Raw genomic sequence first — 16,267 nt, forward strand, 5'->3', positions numbered from 1 at the left:
AAGATCATGGCTGATCTTTGATCTCAACTCCACATTCCCGCCTGATCCCCATATCCCTTGATTCCCCTAGAGTCCAAAAATCTATCGATCTCAGCCTTGCTGAGTCATTGGGCTGGATTTTGAAACTGGGGCAGGCTGGGGTCGTGTAATCCGCATTTTGTGTTAGCCACCCGATTCTAACTTGATGTGGGAGAATGACGAAATTTTAACTTAATTGGCCAATTGAGTTCCAACGTGTGGGAACCCATGGCCAATGAGTTTTTCCAGTCTGAAAGTCGCCTCCGATTATGTCATCATTCCTGCTGCATTTAAGGTCTGCAACAAGCCTTGCTTCTTCTGCAGACTGCCAACCTTTTGGGCTTTGCAGTGAGAGGCACCTGCAGGCAGAATGGCCAGCCAGAGACCTAGGTCTGCACCCCGCTTCGATGACGTTGCCCTGCAAGCTTTAGTAGAGGGAGCAAGAGCACATAAAGAGGTGCTCTTCCCTTCTTCAGGGAGGAAGAAGCCTCCCAAGCAAACCAAGGCTGTGTGGATCCAGGTGGCTGAGGAGGTCAGCTCCTTGTCAGCAACCCGCAGAACCTGGTTTCAGTGCAGGAAGAGATTTCATGACCTTCTGCGCACTGGAAAAGTGAGTATGAATTTCCCATCACCCTCACTCTGATCCCCACTGCCTCTCCTCACCAGCACTCAGCTTTAGCAATCTCTTCCTCCACATCCCACTTGACACTGACATCCATGCACCCTTACCCATTCCCTCTCTATGGTCACATTCACCTAACTATTCGACTATGCAGCCCTCACACTCCCTATCACTGTGATGCAATTACAACTTACAACACACAGGGAGGGCGCTTGGTCTAGCCACCTCACTCCATCTTTGTCTCCTTCTAAGCATCTATGCTATGGATTCTCTACACTCACTCCTTCATTCTCACTCAAACTCCACTTGTCTCCCTCATTGCAGGAAAGAGAGCTCACAATAAAAGGGAAAGATCGAGGAGGGCCACCCTCAGTAGCCCAGCTCACCACCTGGGAGGAGGCGGTCCTGGAGATCGTGGGAGTGGAGGAAGATTCCCAAGTGGGGGACGGATTGATGGGCGCATCACAGCAAGCTGGTGAGGGAATAGTTTTCCATCTCTCTCAATGACATTGCATGAGTCGCTGATAATGATTCTGAAGCTCTAACAGATGGACTTATGATCATCTGCAATATGCAATGTGCATGTAACCTTGGCATCACATCTCTGATTCTTTCCTTTACTCCCCCACAGGACCATCACAAGCACCTGTCCCCACTAGCCAGGAGGAAGATCCTGAGCATCCAGACTCCTCAAAGGAAGCTGCAACAACTGAGGGCGCAGCGTCACCAGAATTCAACGCACCCGGCACCAGCGCAGACACTCACACCTCGGTGGGACCATCGCGAGATAGAGTAGTGTTGTCACCTGGTGTATCACAGCTCACAAGTGAGCATCAGCAGATTGTGGAGACAGGGACAGCAGTGGAGAGTCCTAGTCGGAGGGCGCAGGACTCTGCCAGCTCGGCTTAGCTGCATGTCGACCCTCTGCCTCTGGGTCCATCCATAAGATCAGCGGTGCTGAAACTGGTAGGTTTTGTCTCAGGGTCGCTGCGAGTGTGAAGCGAATGGAGGAGTCCATTGCGAACATAAGCAGAGCCTTTGTGGAATCATTGGTGCATGAACGCATCACCATGGAAAGGATGGCAACTTCCATGGAGGTGATAAGTCGCCAGAGTGCAGAAAACATGGTGAGTGTTCTGAATAGAATGACATCTCTGGAGGAGCGATGGTCATCTATTGAAAAGAGAAACCAGACCTTCATGGAAGTCCTTCTGAGTAGGACTGCCAGTGCAGATACAGGTCCCCATGGCCCCCCTGATGTGCAGCAAGGTGCTCTCAAGCCACTTGCAAGCATTGAGGGGGACCTGACCCATGAGAGGGAAGTTGGTGGCAGACATCAAGGAAGTGGGGGCTCCTCTCCAAACGCTCACACTTGCATGCCACTGCAGAGCCCTTGGTCAGAGCCCCACCAGAGTCCACACCCAACTGAGATCGGTGTCTCAACCCCTGCACAGCCGCAGGAGCAGCAGACTGTTGATGAGCCCTCACATGTTCGCAACCCCAGAGGACGCCCGCCAAAGGTGTCGAGACAGGAGCAGCAAGAAAGTGAGCAAGGGGCCTCCACATCTGCTGAAGCCACAAGGGAAGCACCACGTAGGAGCACGCGTAAGAGAAAGATACTGCACAAATAGTCACAAGGTTAGTCACTTGGGTGAAATTTGATGTTTTATGTTAAAAAGCCATCAGATGATTACTGTAAATAAAATATCTGATGGCTACTGCTGTAGTTGTGGCATGTGTCATTTCGCGAATGGGACTTCCACATTGAGGGCTTAGCATTACTTGCAATTGTCAGTATGGTGATCAAATTGCTAGGAATCCGTTCATTCTTGGCCATTGTCGATGCTCAAGTAAGAAGCTGCAAGGCAAAAGTGCTTGATTGGCTAGACTAAGCAAATCTGGCCAAGATGAGTGCGTTCCTTGCATCCCGGGCAGCTGTGTTCTCGCGTACTGCTGCCGCTGGTTAATGGGCCTCTGCAAAATGTTCGTTTTCGCCCTCCTCCTCCTCCTTCTCCTCCTCCTCCTCCTCATCTGAGGAGGATATGTGACAAGCCACTTGGTCCTCATGAATCTGCAAGCCATGACGCTGTGCCAGGTTGTGAAGTGCACAGCAAACTACAATGATTCTGGAGACCCTGGCTGCTGAGTACTGCAGGGCTCCACCTGATCTATCCAGGCATCTGAAGCGCATCTTCAGCAAACTGATGGTTTGCACAATTATGGCTCTGGTGGACATGTGGCTGAAGTTGTAGCTCTCCTCAGCTTCGTTGGATGGGCTCCTCAACAGCGTCATTAGCCACATCTTCAGGGGATAGCCCTTTGTCTCCAAGTAGCCATCCGTTAAATTGGTCTGGCGGACTGAATAGTGGAGGCACACTAGATTAGCACAGTATGAAGGAGTCATGGCAACTGCCAGGGTACTTGGCACAAACATGCAAAATTTCCTTCTTGTGGTCACACACCAGCTGAACGTTAAGGGAGTGGAAGCCCTTGCGGTTGACAAAAATACCTGGATTACGAAGGGGTGCCTTAAGGGCCACACGTGTGCAGTCAACGATGCCCTGCACCCTTGGAAAGCCTTGCCAGATTAGCTAATCCAACCGCACGTGCCGTGACACTTGCTTGATCCTTGGTGAAATGGATGTGATTGTGTGCGATGGCAAAGAGGGCATCGGTTACCTGCGTGATGCAATTGTGTGCGGCCGCCTGGGTGATGCCGCTGATGTCTGCTGCTGATCCCTGAGGCAAAAAAGTTGAGTGCGGTGGTGACTTTGACGGCCACTGGTAAGGGTTGGCCACCTGGTCCTCTGGGCTGCAGGTCTTATTGCAGCATTGTGCAGATGTCACCCACTACCTCTCGCGAAAATCGGAGCCGCCTTTGGCACTGCTGCTCAGTCATGTTGAGGTAGCTGACCCTGTGTCTGTAAACCCTGTTTGGGGGGTATCTCCTGTGCCGACAGGCTTCCATGGGCTGGCGCATTCTGGCCTGTGCAGCTTCAGGTGGGGGAGCAGCAGCCTGGCGCTCCTGCTGGTGCTGCTGCTGTTGGTGCTGCTGTTGTTCATGGTTCTGCTGGTGCTGCGGCTGGTCTTCGTTCTCATATAATGTCCAGAAGGGAAGGAAATAAATGGCTCCCATGCTTCTGGTATATGCCTCAGTTGAGGAAGCACTCAGTCAAGGTGGCGAGAGGGGTTTCCCAGGAGGTCACACTGGAGATGGGTGTCAGGCTCCAAACTTCCACAGCTGTGATTATGCCTTCTAAAAGTTCCCCCAGACCTGAGACAACAAAGTCCTGCCACCTGCAAATGATGGCTGATCAAATCTCCTATTTAATGGTTGAGCTACAGCTGATAGTTAGCAATCCAATTGTTTCACCGTCGTGTTTCAGAACAGGCGTGCTTCACGTGGGAAAAGTTAAAATCGCAAAGGCCTATCAAAATGGCAATTTAGTGCTTGTTAAGGGCCTTAATGGTCTATCCCATCTCTTGGAGGTGGGACGGAGACGGGATCAGCAGACACGATTTTTTGAAAATTGCTTGGAGGTGGGGTTGGGCCCGCCTGCCAGTTTCTGCAATTTTAACCCCCCACACGCCTCCAATCCCGCCTCAACGGCCCGATGAAAATCCAGCCCATTGAGTATATTCAAGGCATATGCATGAACAGAAAGACCTGGGGGTATGTCTGCATAAATCTTTGAAGGTGGCAGGGCAGGTTGAGAAAGCAGTTAAAAAGGCTTACAGGATCCTGGGCTTGATAAGTAGAGGTATAGAGTACAAAAGTGTGGAAATTATGATGAACCTGTATAAAACACTGGTTCGGCCCCAACTGGAGCACTGTGTCCAATTCTGGGCACTGCACTTTAGGAAGGATGTGAAGGCCTTAGAGAGGGTGCAAAAAAGATTTACGAGAATGATTCCAGGAATGAGGGACTTCAGTTATGTTGATAGACTGGAGAAGCTGGGGTTGTTCTCCTTGGAGCAGAGAAGATTGAGAGGAGATTTGATAGAGGTGTTAAAAATCATGAGGGGTCTGGACAGATTAGATAGAGAGAAACTGTTCCCATTGGCAGAAGGGTCGAGAACCAAAGGACATAGATTTAAAGTGATTGGCAAAAGAACCAAAGGCGACATAAGAAAAAACTTTTTTACGCACCGAGTGGTTAAGATCTGGAATTCACTGCCTGAAAGGGTGGCGGAGGCAGACTCAATCTTATCTTTCAAAAGGGAGTTGGATAAGTATCTGAAGGAAAAAAAATTGCAGGGCTACGAGGAAAGGGCAGGGGAGTGGGACTAGCTGAGAGTCGCCACAGGCTCGACAGGCCAAATGGCCTTCTTCCATGCTGTAACCATTCTATGATTCTAAGGCTGAGATAGATAGATCGGTGGAAGGGCCATACGGCCTACTCCTGCTCCTAATGCTTATGTTCTTATGCCCAGAATCTCTCACTATTCCTATGTGGAGAAGGTAACACACAAAACTGGAAACTAGTGAAGCAGCTTAGTGATCAGACCCATCATAAACCACAAAAATGAAGCTTGAGTAGCTCATCAACAAGACATCTTGGGTGCTCCTACGACAATTGCAGCAGCAGCACTTAATGCAGCAAAATGTTCTAAGGTACTTTACAACTGGGAGTTGGTGCTGAGCAGGATTAAGAGGGGACTAGGAAATTATGTCAGACAGATAAGCCCAATTCTGAAGGTGGAGAGAGATGTACCAATGTGAAGGGGTTCAGAACTTATGTCAATGAAACACACTATAGCTTGTGTTGTTCTTTATAATGAATGCAGTCGCAGTTCCTAGGACTGTTCTTACCATTTTCCATGTACTGTAATAGTTTTCTTTTTGCCAGGTGCAGTTATCAGAGGGATGACAACATTAAAAATATAAAGGCAGAGGAATATTATACTAGTGCATTACATACTCTTCTGCTAATACTAACAGTACTTTCTACACTACAATCTGAAACCAAACATAGCCACACTTTGTGGTTGAGAAATAAAGTAACTCTGCTGGGCTCCACACTAACAAAGTCCATGATGAAAAAGATAGGTTTCCAATTCACAATTGCTTGGTGTGAATGTAGTCACTTGCGTTATTTTAGGGTGGATGTTAACCTGATTGTGGTGTGGATAATTTCTACCAAAATATCTGCTAGTGAACTGTGGTCAAAGAAAAGATTTCATAATGTGGTCTCGCTTTGGTCAGAACTGGACATGACATAATGATGACAATCATGTAGATGGCACCTTTAATGTAGAACAACATACTAAGGTGCATTACAGAAGGAAACATTTTTTCAGAAAGATTAATTACAGCTAACAGGAAATTGATTTTTCACATTGTACTGACTAATTCTGAATAGAGGTATTGAGGGTCATTTTCAACCCCCCCACACCCCAATTGGACCTGCCCAATTTCCATTCAATTGAAAACAATGGAATGAAAATTGGGCAGGTTCTACAACAGGCAGATGATCCGCCGTCAGGTTACCACCCGGCCACTGAGGTTGAAAATTACCCTCATTGTTCAATAGTCTTGTGTCACAGTGCAGACACAGATAAAATTATGTCAGACTATTTATTAGCTATCTGTGTGCAAAAAGTGATGAGTTATTTGACTCCTTGGGATGTGTAAACAAAACAAAGTGGATACAGAATAGCTAGAAGTGAAATTATTCAGCTTGGGAGAGTTGTGACCAACAGCTCCATTTTAAATTCATTCAAAATCAAATCTAATTCATTAAGTCTGACTTGCGCACTGAGTTCCTGAGTGTGGATAAGATCAGGGTTTACTTTTGACATTATCAGAATCTGTATTCACAGACATATCTACCCTTGGAATGGGAATTTTGCAACCTTAATTCAACTGAAAGTGTAATAACTTCATGAAATAAATCATACCCCATGCTAAGGAATTCAATATTAACAATTCAAACAACAAACTTAATTCTAATTTTTACACTAAATGTGTTGCCACTAGCTGGCTCTATGTAAACATTGCAGGGCCCTGAAATTTCTATGAATGATGTTACTACACTTAGAATAGTGTGTACAGTTCTGGTCGCTGCAGTAACAAAAAGGATATTGCAGTTATTGAAAGGATACAGAAGCGAACAACCAGAATAATTGAGGGGAAGGAGTGATTGGATTACGAGGAGTGATTATGTAAATTGAGCATGTTCTCACTGGAAAAGAGAAGGTTGAGAGGTGATATGATTGCTGCTTTTAGGATTCTAAAAGGGACTCGATAATGTAGACCCTGATGAGCTATTTCACCTTGTCCAGAACAGTAGAACCAGAGGACACAGCCTGCGGTTGAAGGGGGGTAAATTCAAACCTAATCTGTGGAAACAATATTGTAGTGAGTGCTTAGTTAATCTATGGAACAGGCTCCCTCGGGAAACGGTGGAAGCAGTTAGTATTGATTCATTCAAATGCAAATTAGATAGATTTCTTTCCGAAAATAACATTTTGGGATACAGTATATGAGTAATTTGAGACATGACATGGTGAGTGTAGCTTGCTTGGGAGGAGCAGGTGACTTTGGACCTATGGTTCCCAAAGCTCTCCACCACTTATGTTTTCCTCTCATCATGTCTGGGTCTGTTGTAGATTAACTGATAAAGATTGATTGCTATGCTTAGTCAAAAACTCCATTGTTGTTGTATCATGCGACTACCAGGATGGCAGAAGACAAACTAGAAGGACCTTGGCCTTTTACTGTCCAGCAATTCCTATGTTCCTATTGCATGAGCCCTTAGCACATTAGTATCTAATTTGTCTCTTCATAGTTTAATGGAGGCACTATCTGATTTATTTTAAATGGATAAACATCTCTGTTAAAATGGTGCAGAGAAGAACTGAATACTAGTGTTTTTATGATAAAATTGCCAACAGTAATTTCTAGGTTTATAGCTTTGCCAAAACCAGGAGTAGAGATAATAAATGAATAAACCCTGACTTCAATTGAGTTTTCTGTTCACAGTACTCCAGAATAACCAATTATTAATGCATACCACAAAATGTTAAAGTGATTTCCTTAGTATAAACTAATCTATATTGTGGCATTGCTGAGTTACATTTCTAGTATGAAAAATATGAGATATATGTGAGAAAATAATTCACATTTACAAATAGTAATGAAAAATAGAAAATCAATGTTCTGTAACAGTATAATCCAAACAACCTAATGATTTCAATTCTAATCAAATAGTGGAAGGGCACGCGATCATCCTCTAAAAGATTCAATGTGGAAACAAAATATTTTTGTTTTGCAGGCAACTGGTCAAGAAATTTCTGAACATTTTGTCCTCAGAAATGAAGTGAAATATATTTTGTTACTTACGACTTTTTATAAAACCAAATCCCTTGTAAATAAAACTTACTCTTGGTCCAGGAAGTCCTGGGGGTCCTATTGCGCCTTCCAGTCCTCTTGTACCCTAAAACATTGACACCAATTGACAATCTATATCACAGAACATCTTTATTGGTGATACCCAAATTAAAAAGAACACAGTTCCGCTCCACCCGTGCCTTATTCTATAGTGAGCAGGAAGGCTGCCCTCAGCTTGGCTGGCAATACAGGATTTGTTCCCTCCGTAAACGTAGCAAATACATCCATCAATTGAAATTAAACCCAGATACTTCTATATTAGGTGATGGAAAACAAATGGCAAATTATTTACCAATTTGATTTTGAAACAATAAAGATATCTCGGGTACAGTTTCAATATTTTTTTGAACTACACATGAAATGTTCCATAACACATCATGCTACATTCAAACTGGGTCTGATAAAGTTCAGCGGAACATAAGCAATCTAATCAGTATCTTGTATTTAATAAATATAGAAAATCATGGACCTGAAGCCATCCTTGTCACGGTTATATCCACTGGTTTGATGTAACTTTTAAATAACACTATGCAACTTGCACTTATATAACACCTTTAATGCAGAAAAACATCCCAATGGAGGGAGGATGAAGGTGGAGAGTGTGGGGAAGGAAGGAGGAGTTAGAAGAGTTAAGGAGGTGTTCAAAAGAACAGATATTGAGAAGGCTTTTGGGGTGGAGAGAGAAGTAAAAGGCCGAAGGAGTTTGGTTTAGGAAGGGAATTTCAGCGAACACGCTGAAAGATCTGTCACCAATAGTGGACAGGTGAAGGGGAGCAGCTTAAACTAAATAAAACTGCTTCAAATGTTGATCTTAATGAGAAAATCAAAACAAACCCAGGGGGTGAGGTTCTAAAATGATTTGTATTATTTTACAATTAGTTTTCATGTTATTTTTAACTGATTAGATATATAATTTTTAAAATGTTTGTTCCAGTTTTCGGAAAATGCTGACTCTTGCTGGGGTACCAGTCTGTGGATGGAAGCAGTCTCCAGCCCCCCTCATCTAAGTGGTCACTTCTCGAATGTGAATCTAAACAGCAAATGTTAGCAGGCTATTTGATTGTGAACGGCATCACGGCCTATCCAGATACCATCAGATGCACTTTTCAGCCAGAGTATTTGGACACTCAATGACATTTCTTTTCACTAGCTCAGTGATATTAGTTGTAGCATCCCAACAGCTAAAATCAGCAGAGGCAGGGAACTGAACCTGGCGTAAATACCCGCATCACGTGCTGCATTTTCCACTCATCCATCAAGGGAGTCTGCAAGCTTTTTTTTAATATACTTTATCGAGAAATTTTAAATGCCTCACCGTTAATCATTGGCCACCTTGCTACAATTAAAAATTATGGCATTAAACAGTTTTTAGAGTAAGAAATTCAGCAAAAATTGTTAATGACAGGAATGAGTAATTACAGTGAAAAACTATTGAGGATACATTTCAGAAACTGCCCCACTTCTCGTGCTAGAAGTGAGTGTTATTCAATTGGGTATCATTAAAGGAAAAGGAAAGTCTAAGATTGGGGGGGGTCCAAATTGTGCGAACCAAACGTAGCTCTTTAGCCCTAACAATCCAACTCTCAAAGCTCAGGCAATTCAGTCATACTTGGGCTAATATCTCTTATTCACTGATTTCTCCTGTTTAAATTTTGTGAGTCTGCAGGTTTGCAAAGAGTTGTTCTTATCTCTGTTGCCTCATTGATGGGTTAATTAGATCACCAAGATCTGTTAGCATCAACAACCTGAGACATATCCAAATTAATGGGACTATAGACTTAAGCTCATCAGCAGTGGCTTAGTAGTACCACTCTACTGCCTCCGAGTCAGAAGGTTGTAGGTTCAAGTCCCACTCCAGTGATTGGGCCCCACTCTTGATTGGGGTGGGTTTTGTGAGCCAGAGTGGGGTGGGGAGGAGTTTAGTTCGGGCTGTAGAGTTTTGACTCCACAGCGTACGTCTCTTTTTTCCAAGCAGGTTCCCCGCCCAGAAGCCAGCCTGATTGACAGGCTTGGATCCCTGTCGGGCGGGGAACGCTCCTGAGGAGGCCCAAGCCCAGGTAGGGAGCTTGCAGCTGGGTTAGTGGGGGCATTGGGGATCCGGACCTTGGGGGTGGGGTGGTCACCGATCCCTGGGGCGGGGAGGCATCCGATCTCCGATCCTGGGAGGTCCGATCGCAGGGGCCGTGGGGCTTTGTATCCCGGGGGGGGGGGGGGGGGGGGGGGGAGGGTTTGATGGCCGGCAAGGAAGAAGGTAAACTTGGTGGTCTGGGTGGAAGCACTCCTGCTCCTCCTGGCCCACAAGCAGCGCTGTAAAGGCACTTATTTTTTCCACAAAGCAGTCCTTGCCTCCCTTTAGCTGTCGGGTTTCTTGAGGCTTGGGAAACCCGGTCCAGCCAGGGTTAAACCTGGAAGACAGGTTAAATATGAGGCACCCAAATTTTAACATCCCACATTACCCCAACTCACCTGTTGTTTGTGGTTAAAATTACCCACTTGAGCACAAAATCTAGGCTGACACTCCAGTGCAGTACTGAGGGAATGCTACACTGTTGGAGGTGCAGTCTTTCGAATGAGACCTTAAGCCAAAACCTTGTCTGCCATCTCATTTGATTGAAAAAGATCCTATGGTACTATTTCAAAGAAGAGCAGGGGAGTTTTCCTCAGTGCCTTGACCAATATTTATCACTCAAGCAGCATCACTAAATCAGATGATCTGGTCATTATCACATTGCTGTTTGTGGGACCTGTGGGCAAATGGCTGCCGCATTTCCTACATTACAACAGTGACCACACTTCAAAAGTACTTCATCGGCTGCAAAGCCCTTTGGGACATCCTGAGGTTCTGAAAGGTGCTATGTAATTGCACTTATTTCTTTTCTTTCTATAATTAACTCAAAGGCTCCATAGTATGAATAATATGATCCACAAAGACAAAAAGATTGGACACAGCTAATTTGGAGAGCACTTTTTATTGCAGTATTCCCCTTTTTATAGAAGAAAGCTTACCTTAAGATTATTTGTCCTTTTTCTACCGGCATGAAGAGCCTCAAGTAAGTCATTCTGCTGGTGTCAACTATTCTAGTGCAGCTTAATGGCAAACAGGGGAGGCATGACTTCTAATTGTCCTGATGGGCACCCCACGGCCACCCAGAAAACCACACTATGGTGGAAGAATTGGCAAAAGCATCTCTTTCTCTGACTAAATGTGCTTACATGTTCACTTCACCATTTTTTCTTTTTTTTGCATGACAAAAACCATAAATTAGTAGTCTTAAATGCCAATCATGAAAATTGGACTAAAGCAGGTAGCAGACCCATCTCATTCTGGATCATTGCAATGCAGCTTTCATGTTTCGGTCATAGTTTTCAAATTCAGCCTCCATGAAGTCGAAGTGTTTTAGCATCAGGTGTAATCAGTGACTTTGTAGCATCAGTCCGGTCACTGTGCAATCTTCCATTTAGAAGCTTGGGAAAGTGGATTCTCAATGTTGACTCCCCTTTAATATGCCATGAAATACAGCGAAACTGTGTATTTTGCATTTTTTATATATAGAACTATCTGTTGTTTGGTTACTTCTACACAAATGTTGGTTTACCTTTGGTCCCTGAAGTCCATCTCTCCCTGGAGGACCTTGAGGACCTGGGAGACCCTATGGAGAAATAAAGTAAGTTAGGTTTGATAATGTGCAATCATGTATTGTTCAATTAGCAAGCTAATAATTGCGATTTTATCTTCCCTTTCCCACCAATTATCCCCTTCCCAACACATTGGGCTGGATTTTGTCAATGAGGAGCTTTTGGAGGCGGGACTCCCACTTGTCGGGTTTCAGTCCCACCTCCATCAACTTCTGGCCAACCCATGCTATTTTCCCTTGATTGACCTTGTTAAGCCCACCCAGCGGGCTTAGCAGGCCAATTAAGGGAAAGCCAGTTACAGAGAACGTCAACGTATGATGTTTCATCTGTCACTGAATTGTCATCGTTTGACAGCTCTGTGAAGCTGTCAAGCACTGACATTCTCTGTAGTTTGGTGAGTTCTTGAATTCAAGACCTCATCAAACCTCTTTCTTTTGTAGAAATTAGATGGTTGTTGCATTGGAGAATGCAATGGCCATCTGTCATCTCTGCCGCAGAGGTGCGAGACTCTCCGCATACCCACCGATTGAAGCCTGCAGGAAGAAACAAAGGTAAGTACACTTTTTCTAACACTTTGCACTTACCTCAGATACTCACCTCTCCACACTTGCACCCATCACTCACCTCCACAGCACACTTTTGGACCCCTCCGAACCACTACTCGCCTCGGTGACCCTCGGAGCATTCGGGAAGCCCGCACTTGTGTGGGCAAAAAGGGGATAATCCTATTTTCTGCCGTTAACTACCTGTAATCCCTTCCCGCCTCCAAGGAGACGGGACCCGGCGCGGGACGGCTACCCGCCTCCTGGCAAGATGGCATGGAGACGGGTTGGGCACCCGCCCCCAAATTCAGCCATTTTCCCGGCAGTCCCGCCTCCAAACCCGCCTCCCCAGGGCTGGCAAAATCGCCCTCATTGACTCTTTTCTGGGATATAACTCCATGGGTGCGGAGCACCTGCTGGTACCTCACAAGTGGTGAGCCCACACCATGATTGCTGACGGGTTACCCAATTACGAGGACCATCACATCCAAGCCCATTCCTGTCTCCAACTAAAGTCCACAGAGGAACACTTTAGTATTCAGATTCTGCTTCCATAAAGTAGAAACATTTTAGCATTAGGTATAATCAGTGACACTGCAGCACGAATCCTCTCAGTGCACAGCTTTCTGTTTACAAATGTGGGAAAGTGGCTTGCAAGTTATTTTATTTATTCCCATAATATATCATGAGATAGAGCAAATTCAGGTCACAGGATAGTAATTAGAAGCATTTTTCTCTCCCTGCCAGAGAATGCTAGATCAGTTATAGCGCTCCTACCACTCCAGCTAAGATCAGTTAACTCAGCACAGACTCGAAAAGAAAGACTTGCATTTATATAGCGCCTTTCACGACCACCAGACATCAAAAAGCGCTTTACAGCCAATGAAGTACTTTTTGGAGTGTAGCCACTGTTGCAATGTAGGAAACGTGGCAGCCAATTTGCGCACAGCAAGCTCCCACAAACAGCAATGTAATAATGACCAGATAATCTGTTTTTGTTATGTTGATTGAGGGTTAAGTATTGGCCAGGACACTAGGGCTAACTCCCCTACTCTTCTTCAAAATAGTGCCATGGGATCTTTTATGTCCATCTGAGAGGGTAGATAGAACCTCGGTTTAACATCTCATCCAAAAGACGGCACCGCCGACAGTGCAGTACTGCACTGGAGTGTCAGCCTAGATGTTTGTGCTCAAGTCTCTCGAGTGGGATATATATAGGGAATATTGCATTATCACATTCATACATAGTTGACCATATGATAATGTTGCATGTTTGTTTATGTCTCTTTGAAACTGCTATGACAATAATTTGCTGAAAATTCTTGCAATTGAAACTTTTTCTTTTATAGTTTTAAAGGAAACCACGAGGACAGTTTAGGGAGTAATGTTTAAAGCTAGATAATTAATAGGCAATATGCATCACCGGTAAAAATTCTCATTTTATTTGAAATAAGACAGAGTAGAACCATTTGCGCTATATATGTTTCCCATAGCTAAAGAAACCATTCAAAAATAATATGGAAGATATCTTAATCTTTGGTCCAATTTCCCAGAAGTTTTGTTTGCATTGCAACAACTTATAGTTGCTAATGAGCTCTCAGCAAACGCTGTAAATGTGCCAAATAACAAAGTAGACAAACACTGGCTGTGTGGGAAAAATTATCACTATAGGTTAGATAGTACTGTCATTGATGTTATATATATATACTGCGTGAATTCATTATCTAGCTTTAATGTGCTCGTATTAACTTCCTTACTCTGCTATTTAATAGGCTAATTTTAAATAGGGTTAACACTGCTGTTAAAATAATGAAGATAGAAATTTCCACAAATTGATTGACTCAATCAGTCTAATTTCTCTAATAAATGTTGGCAAACTGTATCTGGTTTGATCACCTCTAGCAGCGTAAAATGGGACTTTGTAATCTAGCACAATCTCAGACAATGACGACAACTTGTATTCGCACAATATCTTTAATGTAATAAAATGTTTCAAGGTGCTTCACACAGGAGAGAGAAACAGACCAAGTAACAGTAGAATAATTAGGCACAATGACAGAAAGCAAGGTTTTTTGGGGGGAGTTTCAGAGGCTAGGACCTAGATGGCTGAAAGCTTTGCCATGAGATGAAGAACACTGGAGGGGTGGGTTAAACAGGAGACTGGAGTTGGAGGACCACAGGGTACAAGCTGGGACATAGGGCTGGGGAGGTTGCAGAGCTATGGTGGTGTGAACCCGTGGAAAGATTTTGTAAAAAAGAGCACACGGATTTTGAATTCAGTGCATTTAGAGCCAGGGAAGGCCAGTGAGGCCAGGGTGATGGGCGAGCAAGACTTTGTGCAACAGCTGCTTGGCAACAGCTCTGTAACCAGAGACAAAGAGAAAAAGAAAATTACAGCTCAACTCAAGAGAAAACACTTCTTGAATTCTGGTTGCACTAATCGCTCCTGAAATTTGTAAATCAAACTGCATCAGAACGGAATTATCTTTCCTCTATGCGACATTTCCAAACTGGGGCGGGACATGTGCAGGAGTTCCCATTAATCAGCTGCATTGGATAAGTAGGCCTCCAGTCACTTATTACCTTACTCTCCCCCACCCCAAACATCGCCATCTTCAAAACTTCCTTCCCTTCACAAGATGCTAAATGGACTTTATTTTTTACCAACTCACAGGTTAAATTATTATTAAATTTGCTTTTTTGGAAGAGCCAATTTTTCATAATCTTTAGATCAATATTTTACTGAGCCTTACAATAGTTTAAAGTAAAAGTGGTTCTACTGACTATAAGTATTTAATTGAAAAAGTTAGCAGAAAGTATATTTCTGTTTGAATCTTTACCTGGTTGCTTCTTTGTCCAGGCTCACCTTTGTGACCTTTTTCACCAGGAGGACCCTTTTTAAAAGGAATGAAAAGTAAGGACATTGGTAAAATATTCATAATTTTCTCCAATAAGTTAATTATATTTTAATTCTAAACACTACCAACAAATGAGGCATCATGTATGTATACTTTAAAAGATAATTTTTATGTATTTTAAACATTTTAACATGATTTTTTTGTGTTTGTTTTGTATTTATGAATATAGCATACATACTGCAGGTCCTTGCATACTGAGTCCTCTTGGCCCCGGAGGTCCGGGTTGACCCTCTAATCCCATAGGCCCTGTGTTACCAATTGGACCTTCTTGACCCTAGGGAACAAATGTTGTGTTAGGACTGAAGGAATTTCTGAAAGTTGATTCATTTCCAGTAAACAAATGCTTGTTAGTCCATTATTGAAACTCAAAGTTTGGAATCAAGTAGAACATCATTGTACAACATGTTCATACACCTACCTGAGGTCCAGGCTCCCCAAGTTCACCCTGGGCACCTCTTAAACCAGGAGGTCCCTGCAGAATTGGTTAAAAAGTGCAGGATTAAGAGATCGAATTTATATTATGTTTTTAATGCATTTGAACTCTTTAAGGAAGGAATGAATGAATGCATTCAAACTCTTCCGGCAGTGGACAAAGCATGGAGCATCTTAATGGAAGATGGGTCTGACGACTGGACTTAGGTTCAGATGCTGTCAAGTTAATCACGTTCTCAAAAATACAACCTTATCATTACATTATCTTCAATGACTACACTTCAAAAGTACTCCATTGGCTATAATGCATTTTGGGATATCCTGAAGTCGCAAAAGGTATTATAAAAATGCAAGTCTTTCTTTTAAGAAGAATTTCAGATAGACACGATATTTGTTTTGACACTATTATCCCACAGGGCCAAAGAGGAAATAATAGATGATCAGGCATCAGATAGAATACCACACTGAGCAGTGTATTCTGCATTTCAGATCACAAGTATATAAATTTGAGTGATATGAACACCACTACCTTCTGACTCTCTTATGAATGGACTTAAAGCAATTGTCAAAAAAGGTTCTAAGACAATTAACACTGTATTAAAAACAATTTTGATATTAGCTAGAAAATCCTGATGAAAACAAATGGCTATTTCAATGTGAAATTAAAAAAAGTGATTTTGCAACAACAACAACTTGCATTTATATA

The 16,267-nt window shown here is 43.5% G+C and overlaps 1 protein-coding gene across 2 annotated transcripts in view; it reads right to left on the reverse strand.

The window, feature by feature from the left end:
* Positions 1-16,267, reverse strand: part of LOC147108694 (collagen alpha-1(XIV) chain-like) — a 185,047-nt gene that overhangs the window by 20,438 nt on the left and 148,342 nt on the right. For both annotated transcript variants that reach the window (XM_086005412.1, XM_086005411.1), the window contains exons 36-40: positions 15,548-15,601; positions 15,308-15,403; positions 15,052-15,105; positions 11,630-11,683; positions 8,026-8,079 (exon numbers count right to left, since the gene is read on the reverse strand). In XM_086005412.1, the coding sequence (XP_085861538.1) occupies positions 8,026-8,079; positions 11,630-11,683; positions 15,052-15,105; positions 15,308-15,403; positions 15,548-15,601 (312 nt within the window). The remainder of the gene's footprint in view (positions 1-8,025; positions 8,080-11,629; positions 11,684-15,051; positions 15,106-15,307; positions 15,404-15,547; positions 15,602-16,267) is intronic.

Source organism: Somniosus microcephalus, chromosome 13 (assembly GCF_052327205.1).
Source record: "Somniosus microcephalus isolate GS21.2 chromosome 13, FLI_Smic_1.0, whole genome shotgun sequence".
Classification (NCBI taxonomy): domain Eukaryota; kingdom Metazoa; phylum Chordata; class Chondrichthyes; order Squaliformes; family Somniosidae; genus Somniosus; species Somniosus microcephalus.